General features: G+C 51.1%; 1 protein-coding gene across 1 annotated transcript in view; it reads left to right on the forward strand.

The window, feature by feature from the left end:
- CRYGS (crystallin gamma S) overlaps positions 1-10,717 on the forward strand; it is an 11,806-nt gene extending 1,089 nt beyond the window's left edge. The window contains exons 2-3 of the mRNA XM_078854210.1: positions 5,744-5,986; positions 10,358-10,717. Of these exons, the coding sequence (XP_078710336.1) occupies positions 5,744-5,986; positions 10,358-10,630 (516 nt within the window). The 3' untranslated portion in view covers positions 10,631-10,717. The remainder of the gene's footprint in view (positions 1-5,743; positions 5,987-10,357) is intronic.
- Positions 10,718-11,737: the final 1,020 nt, after the last annotated feature.

Here is an 11,737-nt window from a genome sequence, read left to right on the forward strand (position 1 = left end):
GCTCAGCCCTGTGCGTGTGAGGGGGGCTCACTCTCCTATTGCTCCCCAGCCCTCCCCTGCACACAGGCTGGGATGGAGAGAGCAACCTGCACACATGCACTGGAGAGCAGCATCCGACTGTTTTGACTCATTTCTTCCCACCACAAAGAATATTTTCACTAGCCACCTACGGTTCTAGCTCCTGTGATGCTCTAATAACATATAAACGTGGTCATATTTCATGTGGGGGGGGAACGTTAATTCCCTTAGCAACAGTGGGTGAGACATCTCAGTCCTGGAGGTCAGTGAGTATAGTATCAGCCATGGCATCCCTGACATGACAGTAGTTTGATCTGAGCAGCGTTTCTTGTCATCAATATTTCAGCTTCCCACAGTTGAAAATCAGCAGGAGTGGGTCTCACCCTCATTTCCTGCTCTCAAGACAACCAGTCTCCAAGTGTATGTCCACATGGGGATAAAAACTAACCCACGGCTGGCCTGAGTCAGCTTGGCATTTGGGCTTAGGCTCCAGCCTGAGCTTGAAGTCTACGCTGCAATTTTTAGCCCCTCAGCGAATGCCCCTCACGTTCGAGTCAGCTGACCCAGGGGCTTGTGGGGTACGTCTGAGTGACCAGGTCACAATTAGTGAGGCAAACGAGGTAAGCTGCTGCGTGATTGATTGCATGCAACATAGTGAGATGTTTATCTGAACCACCCAACTGGCAAATGTGAAACAGAGAAACCAAATGTGTGGAGCACAAGGAAAATAAAAGGATCTGATGTGCTAGCCTCGATGACATCTGGAACTATGCATGCATAAGTCAGCATTTCCAGAAGGCTCCTGGAGCCAGTAAGTGGGAGGGAGAAGGGGGTTGAGGTATGGTCTGAGGAGAGACAGTGGGGCCACATGTTCAGCTGGTGCAAATTGGTATAGCTCCGTTGACTTCAGTGTAGGAGTGATGTCTGATTGACAGCAGCTGATCTAGCCTTCTGGTGTTCAGCCAAAACTCTCCTAGCCATCAGTGGGCATTTGTTTTGCCTGAGTAACAAGTGAAGGTAAGACTTGGACGTGGCTCTTAGAGGTGTGGGACAAACCCAGCTACACCCTCAGGTTACTATCCTATCCAAAGTGGTGATGATGATTCTGTCTTAAACATTTGCAGGATGATGATTAAAATCTAATTTGGCAACAGACTCTCATAGCTTTGTAATGTCACAATTTTGTCCCCCATAGGACAACTTACTCAAGCAAACTCCCTTTCCCCCATCCCTTGCCCTCCCCCCACCCCCTCCCCAAGTGGAAGTCTGTCCTAGGCCCAGGGAAGAAATGGAGGTGTTGGCTCTGATGTGCACCTACTCAGCACTTAAATGGGGGACGTGGGATAGCAAAAGGGAATCCAGTTCTGGGATTAATATACCGAGCCACTGTAGCTCCCTTCAGTGGAAGCTGGGTCCTAGGCTGGATGGTGGAATCTTCATAAACAGCTCTTGGATTAATGGTGGTGAGTGGCCTCATATGCTAGCAGAAAACCAGTGTGTGTAAGCCACAGACCCTGATACTTAAAGGATTAGGCAGGAAGGAGAATGGAATGCCATTGGGCAGATATCTAGTTCAACCTATTGGCCCCAGGGTGCCTCTGGAGTTGGCAGGGTTTAAAGGTGTGCTGGTTTAGACGGCAGCGTGTGGAATCAAAGGGATGAAATGGATCCGTTCTGACAGACTTGAAATAACAGCGGAATGGTTCAGGCGCTGCTTGCCAAATTCATCTGCTGTCTTTGTCTCTCTAAGCCTTTGGAGTGGTGCCAGCAATAGCTGGAGAGGTGTTTATAGTTATAACAGAGTGACTTCTGGGGGCACAGACATCTGCACCCCTGTGTTCCATGCTTTGTGCCCCGCTCTGATTGTGGTAAGTATTTACCTAGCCCAGTGCATCGCGTCAGTGTAAGGGTGTCCCTAAGGAGGATGTACCTGACTCTGACATGTCCTTCCTGTAGGACTGTGGACACCTCACTTAATCCCTCTGTGCTTCACGTTCCTCATCGTAAAATGGGGATAAAAATCCCTCCTTCGGGTATGTCTGTTAATGTTCTTAACAGCAGTTTGAGCCCCTCAAATGGAGGGTGCTATAGAAATAATGCCCTAGGTCTTACCTAGAGATCCCTAGATCTCAAAGCACTCTACACAGGTCAGTATTTCTTTCCCCATTTTATAGATGGAGAAACTGAGGCACAGAGAGACGTGACTGGCCCAAGGTCACCCAGCAGACTACCGGCAGAGCCAGGTATAGAATGAGTCCCAGTCCAATGCTCTATCCACTAGGCCACGCTGCCCCAGTTCAGTGTTATCACTGCTGCACAGACGTTCCTGTTACTTGCTTTCAGATAGTGTCCTCTAAGCAGAGGCCATTCTCTCCAGCTCTCTTCCCACCTTTCAGCTGAGCATGTGTTTATGATCTCCCCACTGCACCTTGCAACAGTTAGAAAATGTCCTCTCACAAGGCTTGGTTCCTTTTTACAGAGGGACGTAGGACCTCGGAACCTTGGATCCTAGTCGGCGGTGGTCTTTTATTGGAATGTTCAAAGCAGAGAGAGCAGCCAAACTGTGTCATCCCCCTAGGCTTCTTGGTTGGACTGTTTTGGTGTTCTGACTCAGCAGACCATTCTGCCCTGATGATGCAATAGCAAAAAAATAAAGCGTACAATGAAGCCTCCCTTTATTCCCTAATCCTGTTTGCTTTTCTAGAAACAATCCCTAGCCCTAGCATCACTGATTTAATTCTTGGATCCCATTTTCATGACAAAGCGAATGTCTGGTACAAAAGGAGCCTTATAAAAAGGGCCTCCCAGATTCTGGCCCTTTGCAGTTGCTTCTGGAATTCCTGCAGTAATTGGGGTGTAGTGTCTAGAACGGAAAATGTCCAAAACAGGAACCAGGGTAAGTTTGTTTGTGTATCCTTCTGAGGGGACAAGATGCAACTTAGGAAGTTGCTCTTGTTTACAAACATGGCAGAAATGTAGCAGGAGCTTAGGGTAATAGAGCAGAATTTAGCACAGTGGTAGAATAGTCTGTTAATTCTCTGAAAGAAGATCAATGAATAAAAAGCAAGTGATTCAAAAATGTATGTGGCTTTTCCACTGGGGACAGGAGCTTTTCAAACCGAAAGCTCGCTCAGAGAGATAAAATGACTATTTAAAATACAGGGCTGTATTTTGAGTGACAAAGATGGTCTTTCCTCCCTTTTTCTTCACACTGGATATTTCTCTTTCTACTACAGTACATCAGGAGAGCGGAGGTGGGAGGCGAATGCTGTGGCTGTTGGGGAGACTTTCAAATGTGCCCCAGTGCCTCATGCTCTCCTCGGTGTCTTACTGGGGAGAGCTGCTGGGCCGTGAAGAGAGTGGCAAGCTTGCGGGAAGATGCCCTGAGTGTCTGCAAAGCATCTGAGTTCCAAAGCTAGCAGCCAGCACCAGTGTATGCTCCATAGTCAGGCTGTCGAGAAGGAAGCACAGCATGGCTGCTGGGATGCTGATGCCTGACTCTGATCACAGGCGGGGGGAGACCAGTTGTGTGAAATGTGTAATACTGCCAAAGAGGGCACTGCCCAGACACTTGAGCTTCTTCAGGGTATGTTTAGAGTGAGCCTCCCAGCCCAGGGTGACAGACTTGGGCTAGCAGGGCTTGTGCCAGCACTCTAAAAATACCTGTGCAGACAGTGCTTTGAAGGAGCCACTAGGGCTCTGAAGCCCACACCCTTCCCTAGCCGAGCTGCGGCTTCAAAGTGCTGTCTGCACCATTATTTCTAGAGCACTAGCGTGAGCCCGGCAAGCCCAAGTCTGATGCTCCAAAATGCTGGGTAGACCTACCCTCAGACTACAGTACTGTACCCAGGGATGTTGAGAGCAGCTTTCCCACTGACTTCACTTTGGACTCCTAGCAGGTTTAAACCAGACAGGGATGTAGCTCACAACCCTATGTTCTGCCTAGGGATCAAAGTGCATGAGACTGAGAGCCTGGGTGCTGGTTCCCAGTTGTGTGCTGCCTCGCTGAGTGACCCTGGGCATACAGCCAAAATCTGAACTTCTTGCTCCCACTGGGGGACACGCTGGAGTGACCCTTCATTGCTCTGTGTGCCCGTATGTAAAACGGGCACAATGACACTGCACAGACGTGCTGTGCAATAATATTCTTGTCATCCGCTCCTGTCTCTGAGTCCCATCGCAGCATGAGAATGGGGCACTGCAGGGAGGCAGAGATCTGCCCCAGTATCAGGTGGGCAAAAGAATTTGCTCATGTAGAACTTACTTCACCTCTGGAACCTAAGCTCTTCTAAGCAGGGGGAAAGGTGCTTTGTCTGACAGCTGGTGGTGTTGGGGCTGAGCCTGCTGGCGGACAGTAACTGACTAAAGATCAAGGACAAAGGTTCACTCACTGCTTTGCTAATGTAACTTAAACTCTGTGGAGCAGGAGACTCTAGTGTCCTCTGAGAGGCAGGATGGCTCAGTGGTTAGGGCACTTGCCTAGGACTCGGGAGACCCGAGTTCAATTCCCTGCTGTGCCACTTCCCTGCTGGTTAGAGCTGAGACATCTCACTTGAACTAATGATCTGTGCCCACCTGCAGTGAAGGAGCTTAGTAGAGGGCTCCTGGGGAGGAGCGTGTTCCTTACACATTCCTATGAGCTCTTTTCACTAAGACTAAACATACTGATGTTTATTGTTAGTCCATTCTTTGCCCTGTGGACATAAACTTCAGGGGTTCTCAGTTCTCTTTGTGATCATGTTTGAAGGGGGATGGGAAACAGCCTGCAAACAGGAGCAGTGAATTGTTCTCTCTGACTACAAAACTTTGATTAGGGAAGTCAAATGTATCTTACAAATTTCACTTCTGAAACTTTGTTTCAGTGGCAAAAAAAAAGATGGCCAGGTTATGGCACTATAGCATAGGATGTGGAAACAGGCTGCTGTGTGTTATACATAGAGACTCTGAGAACTATGAAAGGGAAAATCATGCAGTTAATAGATAAGGCCCGATTATGCAAACATGCACGTGCTTAGCTTTAAAGCACACGAGTAGCCCTTTCACACAGTATTTGGAGGACTGGAGCCTAAATGTCTTTACCTCTGTTGCTAACCATCCCAGAAATAATTAAAATGACAATTGATGTGAACCAAACTAACTTTTTCCCTCTCGATGGTTTGTTTACTTTTTGCATTTCCCTTAGCGTGGCCAATTAAAACAGACTGTTTCATTCTTCAAAATTAGAACAGGACTGTGGCGTTTGGGTTGCAAACAGTGGTGCCAACCCTGCAGTTCTTGTTACAAAAGCTAGCCTTCCCTCGGGCTACTCGCTCTTCTAAGGACTATTGGTGGGCATGAGGCGTCACAGGATTGGGCCCACAGCACGCAATTTAAACCAAAGCAACACTTCCCTCTCCACCCACCCCAATTTTTTTTATTGCAACTTTTTTGAATGTCATTCAAACCATTCTAATAATATTAAGCGTTGTCATTTCTTCCCAGGGCAGTCCCCTTTAACTGCTCATGGTTAATGATGCGCCTTTATGTTAAAGGCAGTAGCTAAGGAGTCAGCCTTGTTCAAATGGTGCAGTTTCAACTAACACATGCTTGCTTCAGTGACAGCACTTGCAGTTCTCACCCCCTCAGCCTGACTCTTCGCTGCTTTTGCCCAAGAGCCATCGACTGAGCCGTCACCATCTGTTTGGGAGAAGGAACCTCCCCTCTCTCTGCTTTGCTTGTGTTTCAGATCACTTTCTACGAAGAAAAGCATTTCCAGGGCCGTCGCTATGAGTGTGACAGTGACTGCCCTGATTTTCACACCTACCTAAGCCGCTGCAACTCCATCCGAGTGGAGGGGGGTGCCTGGGTTGTCTATGAGCGGCCTAACTTTGCAGGGAACATGTTCGTTCTGACCCACGGCGAGTACCCCGAGTACCAGCGCTGGATGGGCCTTAATGACCGCCTCAGCTCATGCAAAGCCATTCACTTAGTAAGTCTGACCTTCCCTTCCTCTCCCCAGTCTCCCCCAAAGCACACGTGTTGCTGCTGCTCCTCCTCCGTAACACACGGGTGGGATATTCCTAGATATAGTTGAGAATGAGGTAACAGAATTCCAACAGGTCACATGGGACAATTTCTGCATCATCAGAAGGTTGCAATCTTAGGGGCAAGTGAACAAACCATAACCCTGGGAAGGCCGGGAGAGTAAGAAAACCTTCCCAGGAAAGCTGCAGTGTTTTCATGTAGTACGTAGCTGAAGTTCTGTTGAAATGCTGCTGCAGCTCAGTCTAATCCATAACAGAGGGAAATGCTCTGAGCTTCCCCATGGCCCTGTGAAGTGGGGCAAAGAAATTTGATGTCAACAGATAAAGAGAAACTCCCCCACTGATTTTCAGTGAGAACAGCAGTTTGCTTTGGGCAGGTTGTAGGTAAGTTTCAGTGGATACCTCTAACAATTGAGGTGTCGGTGTAATTTTGTTTGGAAATAACATTGCTGCAGTTTGCTTCTAGGCAGCTGGGGTTTGGAATTTATACAGGGGAGGTGGTTACTCTGTACCCTGCTTTCTTGAGTTTGCTCCTCTACTCTCCTTGCTCCTTTTCCCTGCAGACGCAGCTTGCAGCAGCTGGTGTGTACACAGGGTGACATTTCCCTAAGCACTTATGTCAGTTAGGGGCACAAGCCCCCTAGGAATTTCCATCCCTGGGATTTGTGCTCCCCACTCAGTTGCTTTAGAGAATCTCCGCTGTACGGCCTGTGCCAGCCTGCGTTTGTCTGAACCTCTGTAGCTTGTTTCCCACTCCGCTCCCTTCTAGAACTGATCTCCTGCTCGTTCAGTTTCAGTGCGACTGGCACTAGAGAGAGGAGTTGGCTGGCAGGCAGTAGCTCAGTCCCCCACCCCCACAGGTGGGGTGTAGGTAAGGGGATGGTTCCCCGAGGAGCATTCTGCTGGTGAGGGCTTGCAGGTGCCTGCCTGTGCACAAATCCCCCACCCCATCTGCCTAGTTAAAGTTGATTGAAAACAAAACCACTTGCCCCCTCTTCCTAGGGATTCAGAGTATGTTTGGAGATACAAGTCAGCATGCTGCCTGCTTTCCCCATTGATTCAGCTGGACACAGGCTCCATCCCTTTCACTCAGTCAAAGTTCCTGCTGTTTCATGACGTGTGTGTGGCCTGCATGGATGGAGCTCGCTGTCTGTAGCAGGGGCTGGGAAGGACAGCGAGGATGTTAAATAAAGCCAATTGCATTTTGATACAAGACTTTTAGTAGAGGGCAGCGTCCCCTACTCGTCGAGGGGAGAGTCCCCGTTGCCCCATGCTGGAGGCAGAAAGGAGCAATGAAGTGGGTGGAAATGGCTCCTAAGAACAGCTCCAGCTCACAGAGGGCTGTTCTTGCTTCTCAGGAACTTCAGCAGAGCATGGGGAGCAGTCCCTCAACTGCCCAAGACTAGAGAGTACAAAAGGGGAATTTTAAGCACAGTCTCACCTCAGGCACCTGCACTAAATGCAGGAACATTGGATCTAAGATTTCTCATTCTACCCTGGTTGCAAATTGCTCCATCCAAGCATTTAAGTAGCTCCTGCTAGCACTCGCAGAGCATAGGGCCTGGCCTTTGGAATACTGGCAGTGCCCCTGCTTCACTGAGGAATCCATGCTTACCCGCTCTTACACAGGAGTGGAAGTGAGCTCTATCCTGCAGCTTGTGCTGACACCAGCTCACCTTGTGGGCAACCTGCTGAGTCAGCAAGGGGCAGAGAATGCTCAATAGTGGTGCGAAAGAAACAGCTGACACAAGGTGGACGGGAAGGCTGGTTCCCTTCCAGAAGTTTAGAGGAAGGGAATGTGGGGTAGCCTGGCACTTAGGCTGGCAGGGTGTGACAGGGTAATTAAGGTGTCTACCCCTGAGTACAGGCACATGGGACCCTAAGTGACGTGCAGGCAGTTTTCCCAGGGCATCCCCGTTCCTCAGTCTATACTGAAAGCTCCCATGGCTATCAAAGGAGAGCACAGAGCTTGGCTGGCTTTTTTGCCCTTCTTTTAAAGGAAGGCTTTGCCACTTATGCTCTGCCTGCTGGCATGAGGAACCCATTGCCATGACTAGCCTGTGAAGAGCAGGGAAGCTTTCATCTGCTGCTGGCATTTATGTTACCCTCTCCACTGGCAGGGAATAAAAGCCAGGAGCATCAAAAGTACAGGCCAAAGCTGATTTTGAAAGGGACGCAGCTCAGCAGTGTTTCACTGATGGTATAGAGCACCCCTTTGCATCATCCTGCATGTTTTGGTTGGAAATGTTTTTAACTGATCAAATGCTGCTTTGTAGCTCTGTAGTTCAGCTGCCCTATGAACTATTAAGTATGGAATAAAGAACATCCCTAAAAACGCAGGTCACGGAGCAGGTGCGGGGGCCATGTCTCAGCGTAATGCTGCAGGCAATCGGTGTGCTTAACAGTGATGCCCTGTAGCAACCAATAACTGTAAACTAAGAGATGATAAACCAGTGTCCAGCCAGCTAGTGTCCAGAGCATTGCCCCTGCCAGAGGAGGGAAATCTAACTCATTAAACACTGCATGCCTCCATCTTCTAGAGGCAGGACTGGGGCATGAGCAGCTGCTCCAGCATTCTCTAGCCAGAGCATACCTTCTTCTAAGGGGCTCTGGAACAGCTGGGTGGGCCCCTGAGGACAGCACCTCCCCTACCACTGGTCTCAAAGAGCTGCCCCTTCCCGCTTGCTTTAACAGTGGTAGAGCCCTGCTGATATTCTATAATTAAACACTGGGTGGAAGTATTTAACTTGTAATTCTGACTGTTAACCCAGTCAGCTGTGCCCTGGTTTAGAGTCTTTGGCCTCCCATGCTGCCTTCACCTATGCCAAGGCCTTGTAGCGGTATGTGACTGCTTTCAACTGTGATCGGTGCTTGAAAGAGCCAGCTGATGGGGGCACTCAGCTAGGGGGGTATTAGATGAGTGTGAGCTATAGGAAACTTCCCCACATGGGCATGGGACTCCAGCGCATCCAAGGCAGCAGTGAAGCGTTCCTTTCCGGTGGGGAGGGCAAGAGGAACAGGCTGCCCTGAGGAGAGGCAATTCATCACCCCTATGGGAAATGGTGGCATTCAGGCTGGTGCTGGTAACAGACCAGGGAGGGAGGGATGAGGTGGGCCAGGCTGCACAGGAAGCTGGAAATTAACACTCTTGTAGCGCTTAAGGCTATTCAGTGCTTGAAATCTCAGCAAATATAATGTCTTGTACACGTGAAATGCGAGTACAGGCTGTCACCATCTCATTGACTCCTTACTGCCCTGGGCCACACAGCAGCTCCAGTTCTGAAACCTGCAGCACCGGAAGGGTTACATCAGTCAACCTCCCCCACAGAGGGAATCAGTTTAAAACACTGAAGTGCAGCTGGTGCCAGCCAAAGTGCATCTCTTATCCATCATCAGCAGTGCCCTGGCTCTGCCCCCTTGAGCCTGGGTCTGCCCTGCCCCGCCCCTCATCCAGTCTCTTCCACCCGAGGATCCTAACGCTGGCATAGCAGGGTGGCAGCATCTGGCACTGTCTGCAGATGGGCCAGTGACTACATGAGGTGTAAAGCAGGGGAGAATCAGACCCTCTGAGCCTGCAGGGCCATGCTTACGTGTTAATGCCTCTGGGCAGTGGAGGAGCTGGTACTGGCACAGCAATAAACTCCAGACGGGTTGGGGGAGCCCAAGGGCACCTTGAGGAGCAATAAACTAACTCAGGTGAACTGGAAAGCCAGTTGATTGTTTTGGTCGGGCCTGTATTTTATACGCCTGGGAGCTACCTCTTCCCCCTCCCCCTATCCTCTCCTAGTCACTATGTTCCCATCAGTGCATTCCCCGAAGTTGGGGGGAGAGGGGGAGAAGGGAGGTTTCTTGCCTCTCAAGCATAATGAGGCCCCTTTAATTGTCCACCTTTGATGCTCATAAACAGCACAGTCCCATGCAAAGCCAGGGTCTCCATGGCCAGCAGCATCGTGCAGCCTCCATCCAAAGCCACTGGGACATGAAGAAGGAGCTTGCACAGGAGCGCAATGAGCAAGGGGGTTGTGGTATAACAGCTGATGCTACTCGGAGTTCTGGGAGGGAAACAGAACCTCCTGCTCTACTGTGTAAATCAATCCCTAGCTACCAGGGATTAGGACAAAACCTTGGGAGGTAGATTACCCTACATCCGCCTGTTGTGGAGTCCTTTACCCTTCTCTGGAGCATCTGGCAATTGCCAGAGGCAGGATGCTGGACTCCTGTCCGATTCAGCCTGGCAGTTTCTATAGCGAGAGGAGAATGAGCTTGAACTGTGCTGCTGTGCCCAGCAACGTGTGACTCTCTATCTCCTGTTTCAGTCCAGTGGAGGCCAGCACCGTATTCAGATCTTTGAGAAGGGGGACTTTGGTGGCCAGATGTACGAATCCACAGAGGACTGCCCTTCGGTCTTGGACGAGTTCCGCATCCGGGAAATCAACGCCTGCAAAGTGCTGGAGGGGGCCTGGGTATTCTATGAGCACCCCAACTTCCGGGGCAGGCAGTACCTCTTGGAGAAGGGGGAGTACCGCAAGCCCGTTGATTGGGGGGCTGTGTCCCCCACTGTCCAGTCCTTCCGCTGCATTGTAGAGTGAGGGGTGGGGCAGCTCCCCGGCGGGGGCTGACACCCCTGCTTTGCCAGGGAAACTGAGTGGAGTCTGTGAATAAAGCTAGTGGCTGAGGCAATGCTCCCTGTCCTGCTTATTTCCAATCAGTGTGGCTCTGGTGGTCAGGCCCTGGTTGGGTGCACCCTGCAGCCACCCCTCACTCCTGCTAGGGGCTAGACCTTTGCTACCATTCTCCCCTCCCTGACCTGTGCCAGCCTCTTCCCTCCTGCACCCCAAATCCCTCATCCTTGGCCCCACCCCAGAGCCTACACCCCCAGACAGAGCCCACACCCCAACCCCCTGCCCCAGCCCAGTGAAAGTGATTGAGGATGGGGGAGAGCAAGCGATGGAGGGAGGGGGGCTGAAGGGTGGGGCCTCAGAGAAGGGGCAGGGCAGGGGCTTTGGGGCAGCGCAAGGGTGTTTGGTTTTGTGCAGTTAGAAAGTTGGCAACCCTACACCCTGTGCCAGCCTCTCCCTTCCCCGTGGCACCAGTGCTCCCCTCCCTGCCCTGTGCCAGCCCCTGCCTGGCTAGTCCTGCTGGGAGCCTTGGCTCCCAGTGCCCCAGGCCTGATTCTCCATGGCCATGCAACTGGGGGTGGCCTTTGGGGGCCTGTGTATTCAGTTCCTGGCCTCAGTCACCTGCCCTGCTTCCAAAGAGGGCCCCTGTCACTCGCTCCAATGGCTGCAGCTACAGTTGGTCCCTCACCTGGAGGCAGGCACATGCAGCCCAAGGATCGGGCTGTGAGTGGCAGGAGCAGCTGGCCACAGGGATATGGAACTGGGGGACTGGCACTAGCTGCGTGAATGAATGGTGACTGGCCACCTACCCAAGGTGATAGCATGTGGGGCCTTGTGCCTGTCGTGCCAGCCTCCTCCAGCGCTGCGCACCCGTCCCACCAGCAGGATTGAGCCCTCATCACAACACCAGCCGTGCTAAAGCAGAGAGCTGCCCACAGGGGACAGACTTGTGGAGGAACTAGGAGGGGGAAGTCGAGACGAACCCGAGAAAGCAAGAGCAAGAGGGGAAGGATCCCAATAAGGGATAGAGAGCTGCCGCCCCATTTTCTGCAGGGGCAGCCAGGGAGTTTTGGTAGC

This window comes from Lepidochelys kempii, chromosome 9, assembly GCF_965140285.1.
Source record: "Lepidochelys kempii isolate rLepKem1 chromosome 9, rLepKem1.hap1, whole genome shotgun sequence".
Taxonomy (NCBI): Eukaryota; Metazoa; Chordata; order Testudines; family Cheloniidae; genus Lepidochelys; species Lepidochelys kempii.